This window comes from Oncorhynchus clarkii, chromosome 33 (genome assembly GCF_045791955.1).
Source record: "Oncorhynchus clarkii lewisi isolate Uvic-CL-2024 chromosome 33, UVic_Ocla_1.0, whole genome shotgun sequence".
NCBI classification, from domain to species: domain Eukaryota; kingdom Metazoa; phylum Chordata; class Actinopteri; order Salmoniformes; family Salmonidae; genus Oncorhynchus; species Oncorhynchus clarkii.
In genome coordinates, this window is record NC_092179.1 from 15,118,346 (window position 1) to 15,145,430 (window position 27,085).

The 27,085-nt window shown below is 41.9% G+C and overlaps 1 protein-coding gene across 1 annotated transcript; it reads left to right on the forward strand.

Annotated features, from left to right (window-relative positions):
• Positions 1 to 889: 889 nt before the first annotated feature.
• On the forward strand, positions 890 to 27,061 carry LOC139392721 (plexin-C1-like). Its single transcript, XM_071140921.1, has 30 exons — positions 890 to 1,996; positions 2,131 to 2,271; positions 2,835 to 2,969; positions 3,059 to 3,168; positions 3,551 to 3,831; positions 3,925 to 4,027; positions 4,271 to 4,358; positions 4,519 to 4,557; positions 6,348 to 6,481; positions 8,577 to 8,753; positions 9,256 to 9,358; positions 9,550 to 9,729; positions 10,892 to 11,062; positions 11,186 to 11,288; positions 11,987 to 12,088; positions 12,299 to 12,402; positions 12,544 to 12,585; positions 12,717 to 12,841; positions 16,269 to 16,467; positions 16,718 to 16,864; positions 17,850 to 18,018; positions 18,201 to 18,301; positions 19,283 to 19,355; positions 19,984 to 20,018; positions 20,100 to 20,195; positions 21,610 to 21,773; positions 22,069 to 22,216; positions 24,458 to 24,598; positions 24,690 to 24,764; positions 25,299 to 27,061. Exons 1-30 carry the CDS (start codon positions 1,031 to 1,033, stop codon positions 25,392 to 25,394), a joined length of 4,548 nt encoding a protein of 1,515 aa, XP_070997022.1. The 5' UTR covers positions 890 to 1,030; the 3' UTR covers positions 25,395 to 27,061.
• Positions 27,062 to 27,085: the final 24 nt, after the last annotated feature.

The window sequence follows — 27,085 nt, forward strand, 5'->3', positions numbered from 1 at the left end:
TGTGAGCATACACGTTTCAAAAAGTATCATCATAATGAAAGATTTCAATGTTTGTTACATGTATTGTGTGTTGGTTGGTTGGTTGATTGATTGATAGTCCTGTTTAAAAGTAGAACCACAAACAATATAATACGTTTTCCTAGATGGCTGTTTAAAAAAAAATCTAAATTCAAGACCTGGTATGTGTGCAGATTCTGGTGTACATAATGCCAGCAGTGGTATTTAGTGAGTACGCCAGATCAGAGGCAGTAGGGATGACCGGAGATGTTCTCTTGATAAGTGTGTGAATTTGACAATTTTCCTGTCCTGCTAAGCATTCAAAAGGTAACGAGTACTTTTGAGTGTCAGGGAAAACGTATGTAGTAAACAGTATTTTCTTTAGGAATGTAGTTGAGTAAAAGTTGTAAAATATAAATAAAGTACAGATACCCCAAAAAACGACTTCAGTTGTATTTTCACTTAAGTACTTTACACCACTGCATGCCAGTCTTTGGGGTAGTATTTTGTCTAGTCATGTAACACTTTCACCACCAGAATGCAGTGTAGGACCGAACAAAAATGGCCCCCTTGGGATAGCCCATGATGACATCAAAAGTAATGTGTGAGGCATTCACTTGGTTACGTATTTTATTAATGAATCAAAGTGTTTAAATCTCAATAATCATCTGATGGAGATGTTGGCACTGGCATTTGAATAGGCTATATAGGCATTACCACCAATGCGCGTTTGGAGACGTTTTGGAAACACTCTAACAACGATGTTACTGATACAACCTCTGCTGAGATTGAAATGTATGGAACTAGCGTTCATTACGACATCACAGTAGAGACTTAAACACGGAAGTCTGAGTCTCAGAACATAACCGCCGGAACTATATTTAATGACCTAAAGTTAACACATAGTTGCAGCATCTATCCACTGTGCGCTTTTACGCAATCCTCCTGTTGGCCTTCGGCACAGTATGACAGTGGCATCAGAGGCGCAGAACGGAGTTTACCATGCACTCTCCTCTCAGGCTTGACTGACTACATGATTTACGAGATGAGGGTTGTTTTCTGGGGAGTTCTCCTCGCCTGCGTGGACTGGAGTCGGGGCCAGGAGAATCACACATTCGATGGCGACGTCCGCGACTTTGCCATTGGTGACAGCTCGGTATACGTCGTTACGGATGACCGACTCTTCCAGCTGAACCATGATTTTACCAAAGTTATAAAGAGGGATAATCCGAATGTAGTTTATCCTAACCAAGAAGTACCTCCTTCCGACGAAACGTATCCATTTAAGGTAAACATTTTACTGCCATTCATCAAAAACAAGACCTTGATCACATGTGGAACCACAAAATGCGGCTACTGTGAAATACTGGATCTCAACGAAATCTCAAAATCTGTGTATTCGGAGGATATTGAAGTGGGTTCATTGGACCCTGGAGATTCAACCATTGGCTTTATTGTTGATGTCGGGACGAACTCCTACATTATGTCTGGAAGGTTGCAGAGCCGTGTGCGTAAAGCGTGTTCCAATTTAGATCAGTTTCTTGACCTACGGAATACACTAGACGGACAGAATGGGGGAATCTTTTCGAATTCAGATGAGAGCTCGACTCCGTATATTGACGCCAAACAAAAGGAGAAGTTTCAGTTTGTGGACGGCTTTCAGAGTAATTCACACATCTACGTGTTCTCGAACGTTCCCAAAGAGCGTCAAGTTCGACTTATTTGGTTCAAGAGCGAGAACAGTAAAACAAATACTTTGATGTCCCTCAAAGGTGCAACACTCAAATGTTGTGGAAACATGGAGCGCCGGGAGCTCCTGTCTTCCTCTGTGATTCAAGGTTCTGGTGGGCTCCATGGGCAGGTGCTCTGGGCAGGTGTGTTCACGGCTGGTAACACAAGCGACCCCATCAACACCGTGCTGGCCATCTATAACATCAGCTCTACAGGGCCTCAACTCAAAGACAAAGACCCAGACTTCTGCTATCAAGCCTGTGCAAAGGTTGGTGAGATGATGATGATTATTTGTGTGGTTTATAACCAACACCATAGCAAAGTCACTATCATTATCGTTAGCCTAATTTCTTAGCAAATGTGTTGAGATTGTCTGTAACACGGATATGTATGCTGTTCCAGGCACCGCCGCAAGGTAACGCACCGGACCTGCATCCAGAGGCAGTGGTGTTTAGATACAGCTCCATGACATCAGTGTTGGCAGTGAGACACAACTCCTGGCTGGTGTTCTTCATTGGGACAGGAGACGGACAACTCATCAAGGTCTGAGGAACACAGTTATGAGAACTCTTAACACACACACACACACACACACACACACACACACACACACTGGCCTCGTAACACCCCTCTCGTGTCATTATTTCTCCCTTGAACACACATATACTCATACAACAGAATTACAGCGTTTTCTACCAAACGTGGCTCACATGAGAGAATTCGAGGACTAAATTAGCCTGGAGAAACCCCACAATACTCTACTAGAGACAATAGTCTCCTTCATGCAGTGTTGTCCCTGGAAAGCTTTAATAATCCAGACAAATCCTCTGCATGTTTCTAACAGAAATATGACAGCCATGCAGTACACTAACAAACCAGACAGGGGTTTGGTCACCACTACACATCAATGATTGTTATCCTATCATGTATCATCATCATCAAATCCATACTCTTGTTGACAGAGAGAAATGTGTACAGTCAACTGACATTTACAACTGCAGTATTGGTGATTTCCTAGGGCCATGTTATGTATTGTTGTTTGTTAGTGGGATATGTCACCTCAACAGACAGATATTATTGAAGTGTCTCTCTCTGTCCCATGTCAGCTTGCTGTAGACAAGGCCTATAAATCTGCCTGTGCTAGAGTGCTCTACAAGTCAGATGACGACCGCCGTGTGTTTCCCAAGATGCACCTGGATCCAGTGGACCACAAACATGTGTACATGGCACTGAGGAACCAGGTAAGTTCCACTGTGCACAGATATACATACTATACAGTACAACCATTCTGAAATAGGACCCAGGACATAATATTGTGTGTTTGTTGTAGATTATGCGTGTGCCTGTGGCTCAGTGCAGTGAACACAAGAGTCTGAAGGACTGTTGGTCTGCTCAGGACCCCTTCTGTGGCTGGTGTGAGCCTGAGAACAACAAGTCAAGGTCAGCCACAAGAACCACAACTACACACTTCTATAACTTACACTATAGACGAGATTTCTTTATTATATCACCTTTTCTTTTCTAAAATGCAATTTTTCATTCTTGTCATGAAGATTAACCGTGGCAGTCATTTCAATGTAATTAAATGAGACAGTTGTCTTTGTTATTGACATTTCTCGGCCCATGGTTTTTCATACCATATGATCTTGAATACATTTCTTTTCAGAGCGGTAGAACAAATGTTATTTCCTGTATCACCCACAGCTTCTTAGAATAAACTTGCCTCTATAGATGAAACTTCCTGTAAATATACTTCTTTGTCCTGTTTATCTGTGTCACCCTAAACCTGCTCATCCTCACCCCTTTATGTGATGTGTTCTAGATGTTCGTTTCAGGATGACTGCCTTCAGCCTTCAGCCTGGATCTCCATCTCTGAGGACTCCCAACAACAGGACATGGTCTCTTACCAGGTGGAGAAGAGCAGCAGTGGAGAGAAGATCACACTCACTGTCAAGGTCCACCTGAATGTGCATGGGACAGGAAGTCTCACCTCCGCCTGTATCTTCCTCACAAGAAATGATCATCTGTGTGACAGGACAAACCCCGCTCCAGCGTTGCCTCAATGCTCCTGCCTGTTCTCCGGCGACCAGCTTCCTGCTGAAGGTGACCTTTCACCTTCTAACTCTCCTGTAGATTTCTCAATGACAAAATGGAGCATCTTGCTTAGAGATTGTTTCCCTGTGTTCTTCCACATAGGTCTGAATGTCACAGTGGAGATACGAGTGGGGAAACAGAACCTTACTGAGAATCTGATGCTCACTAACTGTTCAAACATCTCTGGACCACCTACCTCTGCCCTGTCAGTCAGAAATCCCAGATCTGTCATGCTACGCCTCAGCACCTTGATATGGCTATGTTTCAACCTACTTGTTTAGACCTACTTCAATATTTACTATAATGACATCTTTTAAATTATGTTGGGCACTTGCCTTTCTGTATGTTATAGATTTGTTAGTACACATTTTGCATGAGTAGCAGATGGTACACATGTTTATGATTAAACTCAGTGTAGTATTCTTATTCCTGTCTCTGTGTCTCTCAGGTGTTCTCAGTGCATGTCAGCTGGATGTAGCTGGAGTAATGATGTCTGCTCCTGGACAACCAGGTCTGCCAACCTAAACCCCATACAGGTATCTCACTCACTCACTCACTCACTCACTCACTCACTCACACACACACACACATACACACATACACCTCTTCTTCTTTGGGGTGGTTCATCTCACAACTTCTTCACCCATGTGTGTTCCTGTATCTTGTTCATCAACCCTCTCTCACTTCCTTCCCCAGGACATGTGCAGACCCAGCCAGTCAGGAATGAACTACTCTGTAAGTCCATCCTACCGATCACTTCATCAGCATCTCTCAGTGGATCTTCTGTCCCTTATAGAGAAGTTTGATCTCAGAACAGGGAACTAAGGTTGTATCTGTGCTTGTGTGTGTGTGCGTGTGTATACGCATCTGTGTCTGCATGTGAAACAGAGTGGACTTGAAGTGGTCTGGGATTTTCACGGTGACTTTGCGCGCACAGTCATTTCAGTACCTATCAAATAGCTATGGACATGTGTTTTGTGAAATGTGACAAGGACAAAGCTTTCTTGTATATGGTCACCACTACCAAAAAAATTACAATTTTGTTCACACGTGTGTCGTAAGCTACTTACTGTACATACATACAGTAACTTATTTCAACAAGTAAACAATGTTGACGTCTGAAATCGAATAACATTGAAAGATACAGTATAGTGTCTGCGTTTGAGATGTTTTAATGAGCTCACTTTGTTATCATGCTCCTCCCAGTCTGAATGAAATGTGAAGAATTTAATCAGATGTGCTGAATATAGCTGTGTGTGTTTGGTGTTGGTTAAAGTGTCAATGTTCCTTTGGCCTTATCAAACCACTCTCTCTCGCTCTCGCTCTCTCTCGTGCTCTCTCTCTCTCGAAAGCTAAGATTGAGGACAAAATGAAGACACTCAAATGGATGTCTACCAATGCCAAGATACTATATTCAGTTGTACAGAGCAATATTCATAGATCTGGGCATCCTACATTTAGATCACTCATAGAATAGAGATTTTATCTCCACCAGAATGGTATGGATCAAAAAGGTTATAAATAGGTAAGAAGATGTTTGTGAATAGAGCCTTTGTCTCTGAGTCAAGTCGTCATACCTCTTACAGTGGGGGATCATGGATCACATGACTGTGCCCCAGGGCAGTAGTAGATTTCAAACCATCCATCATAATTACATACAGTGAGCTCCAAGTATTGGAACAGTTACACATTTTTTGTTGTTTTGGCTCTGCACTTTGGAGTGGGTCAGCACTCCAAAGTAATACAAGTGATACAATGATTACGAAGTTAAAGTGCAGAATGTCATCTTTAATTTGAGGGTGCTTTCATCCATATCGGGTGAACCAACTAGAAATTACAGCACTTTTTGTACACATGTAACTGTGAAATGGCTTGCTAGTTAGCGGGGTGCGCGCTAATAGCTTTTCAATCGTGGGTGTCAGTTGTTGATGTGTGCAGAAGGTCCCTGGTTCAAGCCCAGGTAGGGGCGAGGAGAGGGAAGGAAACTAAACTGTTACACATGGTCCCCACCAAAAACTATTGGGACAAATATACTTATGTGTATTAAAGTAGTCAAAAGTTTAGTATTTGAGAGAGAGAGAGAGAGAGCACACAATGATTACATCAAGCTTGGATGCATTTGCTGTTTGTTTTGGTTATGTTTCAGATAAAACATTTGCCCAATAGAAATGAATGGTAAATAATGTATTGCGTAATCACTTTTATTTTAAATAATATAATGTTTCTAAATGCTTCTACATTCATGTGGATGCTACTATGATTACTGATAGTCCTGAATGAATCGTGAATAATGATGAGTGAGAAAGTTACAGATGCACAAATATCATACACCCAAGACATGCTAACCTTCCATCATCACAATAAAAGGGAAGGTTAGCATTTTTCGGGGGGTAGGATATTTATGCCTCTAACTTTGTCACTCATCATTATTTACCAAAACTAAAGAACAATCCTACAGCCATAAACACATATTTAGTTTCACTTGTCTTCATCAGAAATATTGTCTGTCTGTGTGTGTTTGTCAGGAGCCAGTGATCGTCTCCATAGTGCCCAGTGTTCTGTCCTTCCATGGCAGAAACCACGCCCTGATGACTGGGAAGAACCTCCATCACGTGACCAGGGTTCGCATCCAAGGGCACATGGACTGCAGTCTCAAGGAGTGAGTCAAAGTGGACAGTCGGAGGAATATGATTTGTTTTACTAATTTATGCAGACATCATTTTTTTTGAGATAATTAAAAATGTAAAAAGTGTAATCAATGCTTTTAAACAACGATTTAGATTTTTTTTCACTGCTGCTCACTTCGTTCATGAAAGCCCAAGGCTTTATCACTGTGTCACTGTATATCGGATTTTGGAGACAGGTGCAGCAATACACAATAGGGGTTTTTAATACACCCAAAACAAACACGTATACAAAAACACTGGGCTGTACCCAAACAAAAGAGCGAGGGTTAACCTCGTTGAACGACACGGGACGATACCCGTAATACACAATATATATATATATATATATACAGTGCCTTGCGAAAGTATTCGGCCCCCTTGAACTTTGCGACCTTTTGCCACATTTCAGGCTTCAAACATAAAGATATAAAACTGTATTTTTTTGTGAAGAATCAACAACAAGTGGGACACAATCATGAAGTGGAACGACATTTATTGGATATTTCAAACTTTTTTAACAAATCAAAAACTGAAAAATTGGGCGTGCAAAATTATTCAGCCCCTTTACTTTCAGTGCAGCAAACTCTCTCCAGAAGTTCAGTGAGGACCTCTGAATGATCCAATGTTGACCTAAATGACTAATGATGATAAATACAATCCACCTGTGTGTAATCAAGTCTCCGTATAAATGCACCTGCACTGTGATAGTCTCAGAGGTCCGTTAAAAGCGCAGAGAGCATCATGAAGAACAAGGAACACACCAGGCAGGTCCGAGATACTGTTGTGAAGAAGTTTAAAGCCGGATTTCGATACAAAAAGATTTCCCAAGCTTTAAACATCCCAAGAAGCACTGTGCAAGCGATAATATTGAAATGGTATCGTATATTGCACAAATCTGGCCTTTATGGAAGAGTGGCAAGAAGAAAGCCATTTCTTAAAGATATCCATAAAAAGTGTTGTTTAAAGTTTGCCACAAGCCACCTGGGAGACACACCAAACATGTGGAAGAAGGTGCTCTGGTCAGATGAAACCAAAATTGAACTTTTTGGCAACAATGCAAAACGTTATGTTTGGCGTAAAAGCAACACAGCTGAACACACCATCCCCACTGTCAAACATGGTGGTGGCAGCATCATGGTTTGGGCCTGCTTTTCTTCAACAGGGACAGGGAAGATGGTTAAAATTGATGGGAAGATGGATGGAGCCAAATACAGGACCATTCTGGAAGAAAACCTGATGGAGTCTGCAAAAGACCTGAGACTGGGACGGAGATTTGTCTTCCAACAAGACAATGATCCAAAACATAAAGCAAAATCTACAATGGAATGGTTCAAAAATAAACATATCCAGGTGTTAGAATGGCCAAGTCAAAGTCCAGACCTGAATCCAATCGAGAATCTGTGGAAAGAACTGAAAACTGCTGTTCACAAATGCTCTCCATCCAACCTCACTGAGCTCGAGCTGTTTTGCAAGGAGGAATGGGAAAAAATGTCAGTCTCTCGATGTGCAAAACTGATAGAGACATACCCCAAGCGACTTACAGCTGTAATCGCAGCAAAAGGTGGCGCTACAAAGTATTAACTTAAGGGGGCTGAATAATTTTGCACGCCCAATTTTTCAGTTTTTGATTTGTTTAAAAAGTTTGAAATATCCAATAAATGTTGTTCCACTTCATGATTGTGTCCCACTTGTTGTTGATTCTTCACAAAAAAATACAGTTTTATATCTTTATGTTTGAAGCCTGAAATGTGGCAAAAGGTCGCAAAGTTCAAGGGGGCCGAATACTTTCGCAAGGCACTGTATATATATAACACACAGCATAACAGCTGCACCAACACATAGGTACTCACACCACCAACGGACATGGGAACAATAACCGACAGAGGGAACAGAGGGCACATATACTAATCAGGGGAAATAGGAACCAGGTGTGTGTAATCAGACAAGACAGTCCGGGGTTGATGATAATGAATCCCGTTCAGTGAAGCCTAGAAAGCCAGTGACGTAGTCCTCCGGAACTGGTGAACAGAATGAGCATCAGTACCGGGGGGATCTGTAACATGTGTAGTGTGTGTATCACCTGGTCAGGTCTCCTGTGTGGAACAACACTGGGTCCAGTCTGACGTTCCACATCCCCATTGGCGACAAAGGTTCTGTCATTGTGTGTGCCGTGCTGCCAGACCGTCGCTGTCTGGGCAAGGCCACTGTCATCTATGGGTCCTCACCGTCCTGCACTGGGCTAATACCAAGCACTACCTGGGCTAGGTAAAAACACACACACACACACACATACACATAGGTACGCGTGTGCGCACACACACATACGTAGGTACGCACCTATGATCCAAATGTTTATATACACACACACACACAAGCTATACAGAGGTTAAGAAGCATGCCTGTAACTCTTTTCCATATATGGCTACTGGCCATTATGTTGTCTGATGGGGAAAGAAAGTGGGCAGCTTCCCAGAAGTTGCTTCATACAACAGTGTTATGTTTCAATCACCTCTTTCTCTCAGCTGCTCAGCACTGGCTTCCCTTTTTGCTTTTGGTAGCTCTCTAATTCTTCATGCTTGGCTAGCTAGTTTTTATGGACCATGTCATACTTTATTTATTCTGTGAAATGTTTTTTTGTGTGTTACAACTTGTTTTTCTTCCTCTGGCTTATTCAAATAATGTGGTTTAGACATGACTACAATTCACATCAGCACGCTAGGTGTGACCAACAACCCTCTGATTGGTTGATTTCGTATGTGTCCTGCAGTGGGAGGAGGAAGATCAAGGTCCAAGGGTCCCAGCTGGCGTTTGTGGAGGGGGTTGTTCATGACCACGCCCCTCAGACCATCCAAACCAAATACAGCTCTGGGGTAGACATCTTAACACACTGATTTTAATTGATTTCTTGACTAAGCACCACTCTCACGTAACCAGTCAGTAACCTAATATGAACATGCACACTGCCACACCTCACCAAACTTTCACCTTCACACAACACAGAAATCAGTCATGGGGGGATCAATATCTGAGGTATTCTAATTCCTGTTGTTGGTGTTTTTAGACTCTGTGGTACCACACACTTCCCTTTGAACACATTAACCAGCCAGTCACCTCCACTGTGTCTCTGAGAGTGGCCAATCAGACACTGGCCTGCTCATCACAGCTCACCTACCATCCGGACCCAGAATTCACCAGCTATACTGCAATCAAGACAGGAAACGACCTGCGTGTCACCATTGAGGTATACACACATGTGCACGCATTCATGCACCCATACACACACATATGTACTTAAAAGCTCTCTCTCAATTTAATTCAATTCAAGGGGCTTTATTGGCATGGGAAACATATGTTAACATTGCCAAAGCAAGTGAAGTAGATAATATACAAAAGTGAAATAAACAATAAAAATGAACAGTAAACATTACACATACAGAAGCTTCAAAACAATAAAGACATTACAAATGTCATATTACATATATATACAGTGTTGCAACGATGTACAAATGGTTAAGGGTGCACAAGGGAAAATAAATAAGCATAGATATGGGTTGTATTTACAATGGTGTTTGTTCTTCACTGGTTGCCCTTTACTTGTGGCAACAGGTCACAAATCTTGCTGCTGTGATGGCACACTGTGGAATTTCACCCAGTGGATATGGGAGTTGATCAAAATTGGATTTGTTTTCGAATTCTTTGTGGATCTGTGTAATCTGAGGGAAATATGTGTCTCTAATATGGTCATACATTGGACAGGAGGTTAGGAAGTGCAGCTCAGTTTCCACCTCATTTTGTGGGCAGTGTGCACATAGCCTGTCTTCTCTTGAAAGCCATGTCTGCCTACGGCGGCCTTTCTCAATAGCAAGGCTATGCTCACTGAGTCTGTACATAGTCAAAGCTTTCCTTAAGTTTGGGTCAGTCACAGTGGTCAGGTATTCTGCCACTGTGTACTCTCTGTTTAGGGCCAAATAGCATTCTAGTTTGCTCTGTTTTTTGTTAAATCTTTCCAACGTGTCAAGTAATTATATTTTAGTTTTCTCATTGATTGGGTCTAATTGTGCTGCTGTCCTGGGGCTCTGTGGGGTGTGTTTGTGTTGGTGAACAGAGCCCCAGGACCAGCTTGCTTAGGGCACTCTTCTCCAGGTTCATCTCTCTGTAGGTGATGGCTTTGTTGTGGAAGGTTTGGGAATCGCTTCCTTTTAGGTGGTTGTAGAATTGAATGGCTCTTTTCTGGATTTTGATAATTAGTGGATATCAGCCTAATTCTCTCTCTCTCTCTCTCTCTCTCTCTCTCTCTCTCTCTCTCTCTCTCTCTCTCTCTCTCTCTCTCTCTCTCTCTCTCTCTCTCTCTCTCTCTCCCTCTCTCTCTCATATACACATTCCATTCTTTTTTTTTATTTCAGAAAAGGGCTGACAAGTTGAACATCGCCACAGAAGAGATCTTAGTGTTTGGTGTTCAGGAGGAGAACCAGGATGTAGAGTGTGTCATGGACACCATCGAGACGAGCAACGAGACTGACTCTGTCATCTGTGATATAAAGAACACTCCCAACTTTAACATCAAGTCAGTGAGGGTAAACCTCTTATTCAGATAAATCCAAAAAGGTTGTTAGTTGCTCTTGGAAACTCCGAATCAGAACTGTCCTCAGAAATAGTATTTTACAGTCAACATGCATTATGATGTGTTTGTTTTTCAGATAAGAGTTGGAAACTTCACGAAAACCCTTTTACCAAAACAAGCTGCACCTTCACTGCTACTCATCCTTGTGCTTATACCCATCATCATTGTGGTCATTGTGGGTAAGTATTCAACTTCATCAACTTTGTTTTGACTTAGTGTCTCATGACAGACTGTAAATGTCCAATCAAGTAGCTGGCACGCAAGATTTGGTTCTGGGTTCTGAAACTGCGCCCAGAAGTGATTACTTTCCTCGTGTTAGGGATGCACACAATCACAGCACCAGATCAGGTGTTGCTGATGTGTGCCTATACAGGTTCAGGAGTAATGCTGGGAAAGGTACTATCTTGTATACTGGAGCCTCAGAACGGAATGAGTTGCCCCTGCCCATAAAAACAATGTCCTCTCTAGGCAGCTTTAAAAATAAAGTTAAAATATGTTTGTCTTCTGTGCCCATATGAATCACCCCTATGATGCAACTGGAATAATGAGATGTTCTTCTTCTCTGTTTTTTACATTTTATTTCGCTGCCATACTGGGTTCGATGTTGTCTAGCCATCTTGTCTCAAGAGGACCACAATGGAAATAAGTCCCAGACTTTATTGTGTGTTATCCTCAATGATTTTTTTCATGTGCATGTATGGCTTTTTCAAGTTTTATGTGTGCTTGTTTTTTTAAATGGTCGAATTAATAAACTAAACAACAACAAAAAAAGACCTGTTTTGGTTGAATAGGGCCCATAGGTTAAGGTATGGTTTTGTGTGTGTGTGTGTGTGCATGCGTGCGTGTGAAAATAAAGCTCTTGTCCTGTCCTGACCAGGTGCGGTGTGGTATTCCTACATTAAACAGAGGAAAATGGCAGCACAAATGGACAAGCAGCTGGAACTTCTGGAGTGTGACATCAGAAATGACATCAGACAAGGTCAGTCATCGTGGACACACCAACCTTGATTTATATTCTTAAATCACACACAGACAGGCACACACACACACACACTCATACTCACTGATGCACCAAATTGGCATCATAAAATGGATTTAACAGAGTAAAGGCCCATGACTACCACCCAATTCACACATAGTTACAGTTGCACCAAAAACAAACGCCCTTACTTACCCTTCTGTCCTCTAGGATTTGTGGATATGCAGACAGAAAAGTGTGATTTAATTGAGAACGTTGGAGCCATCCCTTTCTTGGACTACAAGCACTTTGCTTCCAGGATCTTCTTCCCTGACGTACGTAGGAGCAGAACACAGAACAGAGTCAATGCAGTATACCTAATACAGTCTGCTTTAAGATAAGACATGTTGTATTAAATGGACAGATAGGTTGTGTTTTTATGTTCATAGTTTAGTTTGTCCTATTGTTTCTATTAGGGTGGACCTGTGATGACCTCCTGTATCAAAGACATTGGCCAGGTGAGATTTGATTTGAACCGTATGTGAAATCTGCTCGTCTGATTGCCATACCATGACTTTATGAATGTCTGGAAGGGAAACGGAGGATGTAATAGATTTCCATAAGTAGCTAACATCTGTCCTGTGGTCAGGACGCGGTGAAGGGGCAGCCAGACGAGAGCTGCCAGGCCCTGTCCAGACTGATCCAGGATCAGGTGTTCCTCACCTCCTTCGTCCACGCTCTGGAGGAGCAGAAGAATTTCAACGTCAAGGAGAAGTGAGTCAGTTTAGTTTAGTTTAGTTTATTTATTTATTTTTACAGGGACAGTGCACATTAATCAACGTTTCAGTAAAAGTGCCGGTTTTAGCCAGCCGGCTAATTTTCAACCGCAGTCCCTGGGCAGGTTATTAAAAACAATTACAATATAGACAATAGCAGCATAGAACAAGCAAGACATAGCAACATAGGACAAGCAAGACATAGCATACAGACAGAGCAACATAGGACAAGCAAGACATAGCATACAGACAGAGCAACATAGGACAAGCAAGACATAGCATACAGACAGAGCAACATAGGACAAGCAAGACGTAGCATACAGACAGAGCAACATAAAACAAAAAGCAGCAAGACAAAATTCATAAAAGCAACAAAGTGTTTCCACACCTCACAAGCTACAGACAACAGACAACATGGAAAGCGGCAACACACAGCTAGGGACCATGTTCACAAATCTGATTGACCTTTAGCCATGTCTTCAAGCATTTTGTGAAAGTGTGATATGTGGTGCAGTTATGTGTGTCTGATGGCAGTGTATTCCAGACATGGGAAGCTCTCACAGAGAATGCAGATTTACTAAAGGTGCTTTTCCTTAGGGGAACTATACAGTCACCTCTCATGGCAGACCTTGTGGATCTGCTGCCATATGTCTGGGTTTTCTGTTTAACAAAAATATTGAGTGGAGGGGGAGCCAGGCCATTAAGGATCTTGAATACAAGACATGCGTCGGTGTATTGCACAAGATTTTCCCAATTCAAGAGCTCATGCTTTCTAAGGATGTGACAATGATGATGGCTATTGGGCTTCCTATCAAGCACTTTGAGAGCCTGTTTGTAGACAGACTGAATAGGTTTTAATGTTGTACAGCAAGCTTGGGCCCAACTAGTCAAGCAGTATGTTAAGTGGGGGAGTATCATAGATTTGAAGTACAGTTTTGCTACCTCTGTAGTCAAACAATTTCGTATAAATCGGAAATTTGATAGGTTGAATTTGGTTATTTGAATTACCTTTTTCACATGCTTTTTAAAAGAGAGGTTGGAATCAAGTATAATGCCAAGGTACTTAAAATCGGATACCACCTGGAGCTTCTCCCCTGACACATAGACATCTGGCTCAGTAGCATCTGTTGCCCTCTTTGTGAAGAACATGCAAACAGTTTTTTTCACATTGAGATGCAAACACGAGTCACTGAGCCACTTTGTAACCTGGACCATTACAGTAGTGAGTTCTTGTGCAGCTTGTTGTTTGCTCTTTGCATGCACATATATCACTGTATCATCTGCATACATTTGAACTTCAGACCCAGTACAGACAGAAGGCAGATCATTAATGTACAGGCTGAACAGGAGGGGCCCCAGTATAGACCCTTGGGGCACGCCCACATCATAGCTACGAGTGGGCGACAGCTCATTGCTCACTCTGACACACTGAGTTCTGCCTTCAAGGTATGATTTCATCCATCTCAAGGCATCAGGGGAAAAGTTGAACTTGGACAATTTTGTGATGAGAATCTCATGGTTAACAGTATCAAAAGCCTTCCTTAGGTCCAGAAAGCCCCAACAGCACACCCTTTGTCCATCTTGGACTTCACATTTTCCAGAAGAAAGCAGTTGGCCGTTTCTGTGGAGTGTTTCGCTCTGAAGCCAAACTGCATGGAGTGTAATGTGAAGGGGCTGTTGTTGAGGTGGGCAATCAGTTGTTCTGCTACACACTTTTCAACAACCTTTGACACCACAGGTAGTATACTAATGGGCCTGTAGTTACTCACGTCAGCAGGGTCGCCTGATTTAAAGATGGCCGTTATTATGGCCGACTTCCATACCCTTGGAAACACACCGAGACCAATAGATGTGTTGGTGACCTTAGTAATGGGGCCAATGAGTGACACTTTGTAGTTTTTAAGAAAGGTGGAGTCCATCCCAAACATATCTTTGGCTTTAGAGTTCTTTAGTGAGCTAATCACCTTGTTCACCTTTGACTCAGAAACCTCCCTTATGATGAAGACAGGTTGAGTGTCATTCACTAGGACTGAGCCCAAGAAACAAGTGGAGGGGTTCTGTGTCAGTACCCTGACAGAGTCAATAAAGTAGGAATTGAAGGCTATTGCTATTTCACCTGCATCCTGTGTTAGATTGTTATTCACCATGATTTCTAGTCTTTTTGCAGTGTTACTATGGTCTTTCCCTGTTAACTTTTTTAGATTCTACCGGATCAATTTAGAATTTCCCTTTGCTTCACCAATTATGTTAATAAAGAAGTTTGCCTTGGCCTGTCTGATTTCTTTCATCACCTTATTTCTCAACATGGTAAACCTACGTCTGTCATGCTCTAATTTAGATTTTAGGGCTATTTTTAGAGCATAATCTCGTTCTTTCATCAGTTTCCAGATTTCTCCATTTAGCCAAGGAAGAGTGCTGTTTTGGCCAGGTTTGGATTTTATTTTCTTTAGGAAACCATTTATTGTAGTCTGGATTGTGGATAGAAAAACCTGACTATCAGCTTCCACGTCTGTATAGGACAAGAGATCATTCCAGTTTATTCCCTTAATTGCTTTTTCAAAATAGTTTAATTCACTCTTAGGTATTCTGAGTTGATCCGGCTTTCTAACAGTAGAGAGGTTAAACCTGCTCTTAGACAGCTTTCTGGCTATAAGTGTCAGATTATGATCAGATAGCCCAGTAACCATACTGAATGATTTAGTCACTCTCTCTGGTTTATTACTGAACACCAAATCAATCTGTGTTTTAGAGCAACAAGTTACCCTGGTTGGCCCTTTAACTAGCTGTGTAAGGTCAAAGGTATTAGTGATCTGTTTGAGGGTTTTCCTACAACACTTGTCTTCATAATTAATGTTAAAATCTCCCATTAAGATGACCTCTTTCCCAAAATCACATTCCCTAAGCATGGTATTAAACTGATCAAAAAACACACTTTTGGTGGAAGGTGGCCTATACATTCCAATGAGGGTAAAAGACATTTGGGGAGACAGTGTAACGTTCAGGCCGATACATTCTAGTTCATTATCACATGACCACTCAATTTGTTTACATCGGATATGTTCTTTAATGTAAATCATCACACCCCCTCCTCTTCCTTCAATCCTGTCTCTCCTGAAAACATTGTAGCCAGGCACAATCAAAGCAGCACATGGAGAGTTTCTGAGAGGCAGAGAAAGTCAAGGTTGGAGTCTGTGAGTAGATGTTGAATTTGAGGACAGGACAGTGAGGACAGGACAGGACACAATTTAGGCCAAGTGTCACTTAGCTGGTTTGGGTATAGGATATACGACAGATAAGGTTATGGTACTGTTTATAGTACAGGGGAAATTATTTAGGTGTTGTTTAAGTCATTATGGATGAGCAGGTTGGTGTGTATAGCAGATAATAGAGATGTCATAAGTCTGATGTTTGTTGTGTCCTACAAGGTGTGCGGTGGCCTCCCTGCTGACCGTGTCCCTCCATGGTGACCTGCCCTACCTGACCCAGGTGATGGAGGAACTACTCAGGGCTCTGATGGAGCAGCCCAGTAACTCCCAGCCCAAACTCATGCTGCGACGTACCGAGTCCATCGTAGAGAAGCTGCTCACCAACTGGATGTCCATCTGTCTCTACGGCTTCCTCAGGGTCAGTCTGTCTGTCTCTACGGCTTCCTCAGGGTCAATCTGTCTGTGTCTACAGCTTCCTCAGGGTCAGTGCATCTGTCTCTACGGCTTCCTTAGGGTCAGTCTGCCTGTCTCTACGACTTCCTCAGGGTCAGTCCGTCTGTCTCTACGGCTTCCTCAGGGTCAATCTGTCTGTCTCTACAGCTTCCTCAGGGTCAGTGCATCTGTCTCTACGGCTTCCTCAGGGTCAGTCTGTCTGTGTGTCCCAACAGGAGAGTGTGGGCCAGCCTCTTTTCCTGCTGGTTTGTGCTCTGACCCAGCAGATGTCTAAAGGCCCAGTGGACTCAGTCACAGAAAAGGCTCTCTACACACTTAATGAAGACTGGTTACTGTGGCAGGCTCAGGACTTCAGCCCAATGGTGTGTACACAAACACACACACACAGACACACATACACACATACACACACATTGCCACACACATGCACGTCAAGCTGCCACACACACATCACAGTGCCACACATACACATCACACTGACACATACACAGCACACTGCCACACACACACCTTCCTGGATCTAGGGCGTGGTGAGCGAGGTAGTTGGCAGTTCCTCCTTTATGTTTTGTTTGTTACCAGAAGAGTTGTGGTTAGAGGAGCTAGTCTGTTAGAAAAGATATCTCAGTATGTTGGGGCAAAAGTAGATGGGTTGAAAGTGATGTTACCCTCACAAAGATCCTCAACAAAAACACGTCTTCATAGTTATCTGTTTGTATTCAGCCTATTCTCGAGGCCCATATGTGTACATTTATCTTTTTACTTTATTCTTGGTCTGTGGTTTGTAGATGGGGACAGCCGCTCATGCAATGTTGACAGGAAAAGCTATAGATTTTCTCCGTTTCAGTCTCTCAGAAGCAAAAGATGAACCTTTTTAAATTAAGAAACGAGTCTAGAAGTAAATGGATCAGAGCCTAAATGGACCCAGACTCTAGTCTTTATAAGCACAGGTTGAGCCATATGGTAATCCTGCTGAGACAGTTGCTCAGTGGTTTCTTATAACAGAGAAATTAGATATAAGATTATCACAGGAGATGACACCACACAAGATATCCTCAGTCTCTCTATTCTATCCCTGTAGTGTATAGGTTTTATTGTATGAAGTCCATCAAGTGATATACACAGACATGAGGCTTTATCAAGCTTTAGCTAACTGTGTGGTTTCCCTGACCCAAGCAGAAAGATAGTGGGAATGAAGGTTAGCTTCAGTGGTTAGCGACACTGATGAATAGATCTCATCTCACGTTTAATTTTCTAACCCAAACCTCATGTAAATAGCCTATATCATGATGTATGTGTGTCTGTTGACCCCCCCCCCCCCCCCCCCCCCCCCCCCCCCCCCCCCCCCAGAGGCTGCAAGTGCTGTTTGCTGTGGGAACAGACGGAGAGGTCAGTGAGCCTCTGGAGGTCAGTGCTCTGGACTGTGACACGGTGGAGCAGGTCAAGGAGAAGATCCTCCTGGCCTTCAAGACCAAGTTTGGCTTCCCCTACAACACCCCTCTCCGACAGATACACATCGGTCAGTTGTAGTACCTCACGTGTCCAAGACATTAGGAGAGAATGCAAGAGTGATGACTGAATTATGGCTCTAAAAGCATGCGTACCTCAAATGAAACATCTTGATCGATCATACATTCTTTCAAAGGGATGGCTTTCAAATGTTCATTATAATGACTTCTCTCTGTTTCTTGAACTCTGCAGAGTATGAGAAGGATGGAAGGTTTGTCCCACTGAAGGAGGTGGATGCCAGCTCAGGGGTTCTAGGAGAGGTGACCATGCTCAACACACTCAAGCATTACAAGGTTAGAGAACACTACCAAGCTTCCTGATGCAGGAAATAAGCCTAATCTCACGTTCAATATTTCTCTCTTTATCTCAAATCACCATCTAAGACAGATTCAAATAAAAAGAAATAGCATGTAGTTGAAGGCCTAAACTTCAAAAATGCAGATGAAAGGTCCAATCCCTTGCAGCTGTCGTACTACTCAATGGCTAATTCCATCAGTACCGCTGAAGAGCTGCTCTAGAGCGCAATTGAAATTTTTAAGGCAATGTTCCTGTGTTTGCGGAGACTGCATTCACTGTAAACCCTGCATATGTCGGCTCCAACGGAAAATACCTTTCCATTTCAATCGCGCTTAAAGGCGGATCTTCCGCGATCTGGATTTAATCTAGTGTTGGACTAGTAACCGAAAGGTTGCAAGTTCGAATCCCCGAGCTGACAAGGTACAAATCTGTCGTTCTGCCCCCGAACAGGCAGTTAACCCACTGTTCCTAGGTCGTCATTGAAAATAAGAATTTGTTCTTAACTGACTTGCCTAGGTTAAATAAAGGTTTTTAAAAAATGTACAAAAAAATCTAGTCCTGAGTAGTTGTGAGAACTAGATGCATTGAGTTGTCAAATTGTTGCTTAACGTCACCAAACCACATCCACAAATTTGTCAGGTATCTTATAAGCACATAATAAGTAGAGGGTCTTACTAGACTAGAACATCATTTACATTGAATCAGAGTACTGAGTACAGTGTACTCCTCTGCTGCTCTCATTCTGCAGCCTGGTTTTCAAGGCTACTAAAAAGCAGTATTAGCTCCATTCAAGGCAGCCTGGCTGGTAGGACTGAGCTTCCTGTGTCACAATGCCAAACCAGACCACAATTAGATTAGAACTCACGCACACGTTATTAGCCTCTCTGTAGGACACCACTGTGTCTTAGGTCTACCAGATGGTTGAGAAGCTGGTAACTCAGCATTTATCGACCTTCCAACTCAGTGTGTGTCTACAGGTACCGGATGGAGCGTCCATCAAAGTGCTCTCTAAGACCCATCCCAGTCTGAGTCCTCAGAGCAGCCTGAAAGGTAAGGGTGTCAACAGAGATTGCCATGCAATCAAAACTTCTAGCTATAACATAAAGGACCTTTTTTTGTGAATGACTACACTGTACACAGTACACACCAACAGTATTCACACACACACACAAGCGCATGCTCATAGTTAATGCTCATCACACTATCACACACGTGGGCACAAAGTAATTTTTGCGATTGGTTTTGTCAAAGTCCATCTTTTATTTATTGGATTTGTTTATTGAAACTTTTTATTTTGGCCGGGTGGAGTCCCATTGAGACAAAGGTCTCTTGACAAGGGAGCCCTGCGTGACAAACAATTACTCAATCAAGGCAGCATGGGCGCATAACAAATACACAGAGAAGCACACAAATAATACAAAACACAATCATAAAAAACAACATTCAACAAAACAAACATACCTCAGCAAAGTTGAGTTGAAAATAGACGTGTTGCTCCACATTTACACTCCCCCTCTTTCTAAAATTGTTTTATGGCAGGTGTGAAACACATGTGAGATGCAAAACCACTTAACCGTGTCAGCTTATTTAAAACACTAACAGAAACCAGGAAGCTATTTAGCACAATTGTCTGCTATTTAGTCATCCGTGGTGACCTGTTGTTGTGTATTTGTCACAGACGATCAGAACTACTCCACTAAGTACTTCCATCTGGTAAGTGGCAACATGACCTCTGAATTGAATATCCCTGATATGCATTTGATCTGATTGATTAACAGTGCTCTTTGACCCCAGATTGATCCTGACATTGACCAGGACCAAAAGAAGAACCCAGAGAGGAAGAAGCTGAAACTGAAGGAAGTGTACCTCACCAAGCTGCTGTCCACCAAGGCAAGAGGAACTCACTGTTAACCAACCCCTTTCAACCTGCCACTGTGCTCTGATAAATGGTTAACTGAAAGATGGAAAAGTCTAGACTCTTCAGTTACGTGTGATCCAGCATACATAGTGACTATCTAACAGTTCCCTTCCCTTGTCTCATTTCCCTTATGAACGTTGCTTTAAAAAAAAGTGGATAGGTACTAAAGTGGCTTGCTTGGAGCTGTCAGTGTGGTTTCAGTGTAAGGGAAGTTTGAAAGACATTTACAATAGGGGATAAAAACTGTAGCTCTTGACAAATACTAAATAAGGATCATATGAGAAAATACTTTTCCATCAGGCAATTATATCTGCAGTGCTTTAAACAGCTATTTGTTCATTTCCTTAGTCAGCATCCTCACTGAGGCCATACTTCCTGGTCCCGTATTCACTTTGCGACAAATCTGGTTGAAGTCGGAAGTTTACATACACCTTAGCCAAATACATTTCAACTCAGTTTTTCACAATTCCTGACATTTAATCCTAGTAAAAATTCCCTGTTTTAGGTCAGTTAGGATCAACACTTTATTTTAAGAATGTGAAATGCCAGAATAATAGAAAATTATTTATTTCAGCTTTTATTTCTTTCATCACATTCCCAGTGGGTCAGAAGTTTACATACACTCAATTAGTATTCGGTAGCATTGCCTTTAAATTGTTTAACTTGGGTAAAATGTTTCAAGTAGCCTTCCACAAGCTTCCCACAATAAGTTGGGTGAATTTTGGCCCATTCCTCCTGACAGAGCTTGTGTAACTGAGTCAGGTTTGTAGGTCTCCTTGCTTGCTCGCACACGCTTTTTCAGTTTTGCCCACACATTTTCTATAGGATTTAGGTCAGGGCTTTGTGATGGCCACTCCAATATCTTGACTGTATTGTCCTTAAGCCATTTTGCCACAACTTTGGAGGTATGCTTGGGGTCATTGTCCATTTGGAAGACCCATTTGCGATCAAGCTTTAACTTCCTGACTGATGTCTTGAGATGTTGCTTCAACATATCCACATATTTTTCCTTCCTCATGATGCCAGCTATTTTGTGTAGTGCACCAGTCCCTCCTGCAGCTAGGCACCCCCACAACATGATGCTGCCACCCCCGTGCTTCATGGTTGGGATGGTGTTCTTCGGCTTGCAAGCCTCCCCCTTTTTCCTCCAAAAATAACGATGGTCATTATGGCCAAACACTTCTATTTTTTTTCATCAGACCAGAGGACATTTCTCCAAAAAGTACGATATTTGTCCCCAGTTGCAAACCGTAGTATGGCCTTTTTATGACGGTTTTGGAGCAGTTCCCATGAAAAAGGGAAAATCAAAAGAGGCACTGAGTTTGAAGTTAGGCCTTGAAATACATCCAGAGGTGCACCTCCAATTCTCACTTCCTCCTCTCTCAGGTCGCTGTGCATTCGTTTGTGGAAAACCTGTTCAGAACCATCTGGGGAACCGCTAACCTCAAAGCCCCGCCTGCCATCAAGTACTTCTTTGACTTCCTGGACGCCCAGGGAGAGAGCAAGAGGATCAACGATCCAGATGTACTACACATCTGGAAAACCAACAGGTATGTGTTCATCTGGGTCATATTCATTAGGTCACACCATAGCAAAACATTTTGCAATGGAAAACGAATATGAGCCTTTTATTGGACAAGTTCAAGTAGTCCCTCCATTTTTCAGTGTTTTCTCCCATTTGGTGCCTAATGAATATGACCCTGGTGGTACACCTGTTTGAGTATGTTTATAGTAAAATCCATCTTTATTTCTTGGTTGTATCTATTCATTCAATACTCAATCCACTACTCACTGTATTGGGATAGTGATAGAATGTTTGACTGTTCCTGTCCTGCTCCTTCCCAGCCTGCCCCTGCGGTTCTGGGTGAACATCCTGAAGAACCCCCAGTTTGTGTTCGACATGGAGAAGACCCCGCCTCTGGACGGCTGTCTGTCCGTCATTGCCCAGGCCTTCATGGACTCCTTCTCCCTGGCTGAGAAACAGTTAGGCAAGGTGGGGACATGACCGAGACATCGCAGAATATAATGACTAACACACCTCATCTCTTGTGCTTCTGTGTGAGTTTCTGCTAATCTCAATGTCAAATATGGAAAAAGAGTTGGTGGTTCAATTCCTGCTTTGGACCTGAGATGTTTTAGGTTCAAAGTTAATTTATTGTGCTTTTGTGTACGTTTCCACAATTCCAATGGTTAAATCCCTGCCTTGCAGCAAAGAGGTTTATTGTATGTGTCTGCAACTGTCAAAGTCAAATAAGCAAAGAGAAACATGTTGAGTTTGTGGCTCTGGTGCAAGAATCTCGCCCCATAAGGACAGGATTGTAGGTTTGAACCTAGGTGCCAGCTCCTGGGCATGGTTGCCTACTGAGGACTCTGCTGGTTAGTGAGTCAAAGCCAATAGTGATGAGGGATTCGTGCTTTTTGAGGTAGTTTCAGTTCGATTATCAGTTTTCGATTTCAAATATAAAAATAAAAAAACATGAAATGCACTATGGGAATGCTGTAACACAGAATAAAACAATTAATCAAATATCCATGATTACAGTGACTGCCCATTACTGCTTATAATTTTGAACCATAATTTATTCACATTAATAAAATATTTCAGTAGTTTAATACATTTGTTTTATTTGATGTCTTTATTATTTCATTCCAAGTCATCATCTCATCTCTATAGAGCTGCTGCCTACACGTCGTTCTTCAAAGTAAATAAAGGCATACTTTTATGACTGCTGAATACCTACTATCAATCACTTAGATCATGCATTTTCAAGTAGCGATACCTCGAGCGTCTTGTCTCCAATGTTCCCTCTAAACTGCACGAGCTAGGCCCGCACATCCTCCAGGACTGCCTCATAGAAATGTCAGGCCGAGCGGAGACGCAAGAGATTGAACTTCACTGAGTTCACCCCATTAGTTTGCGCTATATAGATCAACGTTTTTTTCTGTGATTGAATCAACATTATATCAGCCCCTTTACAATGAAACAAAACAAATCTAACTTTGCAAGATTGAGGCTGTGATTTTGTTGTAGGCAGAGCGCAACGGAGTAAAATTATATTGGTGGGTTGCCCGCTAGGGGTCTTTCAATCACCCGCTAGTGAATGAATGCGCTTTTCAGATCAGTTCAGAGCCGCTCATGTGAACATTTGTTGATATTCTTTGCTAGTTAGCGAGTTACTAGCCCAGTTATAGATTGTAGAACTTCTTCCTACAAGAGCACAAACGTGTGGGTTACATTTCAAGCTGTCTTTATAAAGCAAGTTGGTAAAAAGCTTATGTTTTAATTAAAGGGCCAGTGTTGTATTTTGACACAGGCTTGAATATGCAAATAAGCCAGTAGTCAGAGGAGAAGTCTACATGATCGAATTCTCTGTGAATTGGTAATAATACATGTTGTTTTGTAAAGGGGTTTATTGCATCATACAATACAATTTACAGTCACCTATTTGGCCCATAGTGTTACAGACTAAAAAATAATTAATGTCAAGCCCTTCATAATGTAAAATATATTTTTAAGTCTAATGCAATGTAGGCCTGAATTGAACACCACATATTAGGCTGTATCATAGAAATCAAAAGCTATTTCCATGTTAACATGTTATGGGATTTGCTCCATTGGTTTTGTTGGTAGGTCTACAATGCTCAAATAGCCTATTGAAATAATTCTCACAACTTTCAAGTTTCCACTCACAAGACCTAAAATTTGCTCAGTGACCCAAAGAATTTTAGGCAACATTGCTTGTCTCTTCTCTCCCTTTCTGTGTCTGTCCTACATAGACAGGCCAAGTAGGAGCACAGTGGATTATGGTCATTCTAGTTAATTACCATGTTTTTTTGTGGTAACCTATGTAGAATATTGGCTTGTTGGAAACTACAACTCCCAACACGGCGCATTGAGCTCACAGAAAAAAAAACGAACGAAATGGAATTCAAATGAATTGATCCAGCGTCGATCCATTAGTTTAAAAAAAAGAAAAATAAATGTCAGTTAAACGGTCAGCACTAGCAGCGATCGGTATAATGCCGGTAGCCGCTTATGGATTTGACAGCTCTTCCACTGTTCCACCTCCTACACTGTCGGCTAGCGCAAATCTGATTGAATCGAGCACATAGATGTAAAACAAAATCCAAGCCACAGACTCTGTCTCATAACTTGCAGGCCTCTTAGAATACCTGGCACTGACAATACATCACCTAGATTTGACATGACTCTTCTACCCTCTCTCTGTTCCAGCATGACCCAACCAATAAACTGCTCTATGCCAAAGATATCTCCCAGTACAAGCAGGAAGTGAGGGCCTACTACAAGCAGGTCAGGGACCAGCCACCAATCAACAGCTCTGAGTTCAAGGAGTTCCTGCATGAGGAGTCAAAGGTACCTCCCCTCTAGTTGTTAATTTTTCAAATAAATCATCATTTTGATATTGTGCTTTACGGACATTACATTTATATTTCTGTTTCATTAGAAACATGAAAACGAATTCAATGAATCTGCTGCCCTCTGTGAGCTCTACAAATACATGCAGCGGTACTTTGATGAGGTAAAGTGTCTGTCCGTCTTTTTCGCCCTCCACTTTAGTAGTCTCACCACCCACATAATCTCCCCTTAATATGCATTCATGATTTTTCCCACAACCTTCACAGTTCCCCTGCACGGTCTAATCACTTCAACCAGAACTAAACATCTTGAAAAAGCTGGCCAACTTGACATGGTCATTGTGTAACTGTAAAGCTGACTGGCACAAAGCCGAGATCTTGGGAAATGAGAACTGCAGTGGCAAGGCAGAGGATAAAACACAGCCTATACCACTTCTCTGTGGGGTGGTGGTCAGGCTGTTTTCAGGTCTTCATTTTGTAATGATCTATGTTGACTGTTTTGAGCTCTACAATGGCAGCTGGCCATACCTGTGCCAAATATTTAGTTAAAGCTCATGCCAAGACTTAGTGTGGAATGATAATTCCCCCATTGTGGCATATTGCTACTGACTGAGGTCTGAAGTTTATGGCCACGAGCTGGCGTTTTTTTTTGCCCACTTGTAAACAAAAATTGGATGTGTGTGGTGTTTCCCTGGCAGATTAAACTGAAGCTGGATCAGAACGGCGCACCTGTGGAATTGAAGGAGCAACTGCAGCACGTGAAGAGCCTGTTTGATAGCCTCAACTGTTCGTGAAACTGAGCTCACTCCCTCCCCTTCGAAATGCTGAAGGCCAGAAAGCTGTTCTAAAGACGGAATGTCAGGAGACTACATAGGGATTTGCAATTAAAGAATAAAAGAGGGAGGTGTTTCAGATTACTGGGATGAACCAAATGATAGCATGAATTAGGTCACATTCCAGCTAGACATTTACCCAGAAGCAGTATACTCTTATTCTGAAGCTGGGACTTTTGTTTCCTCAACCGAAAGACTAAAGAATGTTTTTTTACATTTTTATTTATTTAACCAGGAAGGGCTCATTGAGATTAAAATCTCTTTTTCAAGAGCACCCTGGCCAAGATAGGCAGCACCGACTCATTACAAAAAAATTACAGACAGACAAGTAATCTAGTAAAAACCATGGACTTCACAAGAGTATAAAACAGCAAATTAAAAAGACTGACAGGTCAGGGAATCAGCCTCAAAATCCTTCATCTGTGATTTAAAAACACCAATCGGGAGAAGTTCTTCCAGTTTAAAAGTATTTTGTAAGGTGTTCCAAGACGACGGAGCAGAGTACATAAAAACCCTTTTACCAAATTCAGTTCGGACGTTTGGAACAGTTAGCAGGATAAAGTCCAGCGAACAAAGAGAGTACCCACCACATTTCTGAACAATAAAAATGCCCAAATAAAATGGCTTTGTAAATAAAAGTATACCAGTGACTGAGCCTACGAGTGACTAGAGAAGGCCAGCCAACCCTGGTATACAAAGTACAGTGGTGCGTAAGAGTTTTGCAGTTTAAAATAAATCTCAAAGTGCCATGGTAAAGAGTGTCAAATGATCTCAAACACTGAGCGGAAGCATTCATATATAAAATATCCCCACAGTCTAGTAAAGGCATAAATGTAACTGATACTAGCCTCCTGGCTTCAAAAGCCAGGCCTTATTCCTAAAATAAAATCCCAATTTCAGCTTTAATTTTTTTGTAAGATGTTGAATATGCAATTTTAAAAAAGAGAGGCCATCATTAAGATATTTATGAGGTTACAACCTCAATCTCCTTGCCCTGACAGGTAGTAATAGGTGAAAGGTTGAGGTCTATTTCTTGCATTAGAAAACACCATTAGTTTAGTTGTGCCAGTATTGAGGATAAGCTTCAATTGACACAAGGTATGTTGAACAGTATAAAAAGCAGTTTGCATGTTCTGGAAAGCTTTTATAAGAGACGAGGCACAACAGTAACATCAGCATAAAAATTAGGTTGTGGTGTTAAATGGTTCTCACAAGTAAAGCTCAGAACAAAAAATATGTACATGACCTCAGTAAAGCATAAACATTTTTGTATGAATTTCAAATACAATCACACATTACAAAAAAAGTGGTAAAAATGTTGTGCAAGTCACAGCTCTTTAGAGCCGTGAAACCAACCTTTAACACAAATGCCTTTGGTGCTATCACGCTTTTAAAGTTTCAGAGTGATGGCTTTAGTGTAAACACTTGATACAAATCTCACAACAGTCAAATAAAACTGAGGAAGGCCCTGGTTGGCCATTGATATCATTCTTTACATAGGCATCAACAGTCAAGGCATGGAAGGACTCCAGCACCGTTACTCACCAAGGCACGTAAACATTGAATCCATGTAGTTCTTTCTCTTTTCATTTGATATGTTTTGTGCCAATAAAATGTTTCACAAAATATTTGAGAGCTCACTTAAATTAAAA

Excerpts from the sequence above, each read along its gene's own strand:
- LOC139392721 (XM_071140921.1), top strand. The coding sequence starts at position 1,031 with ATGATTTACGAGATGAGGGTTGTTTTCTGGGGAGTTCTCCTCGCCTGC. Across the intron at positions 8,754-9,255 it reads CCAAGCACTACCTGGGCTAG|TGGGAGGAGGAAGATCAAGG; the intron begins GTAAAAACACAC and ends TGTGTCCTGCAG. Across the intron at positions 24,599-24,689 it reads TCCTGCATGAGGAGTCAAAG|AAACATGAAAACGAATTCAA; the intron begins GTACCTCCCCTC and ends CTGTTTCATTAG.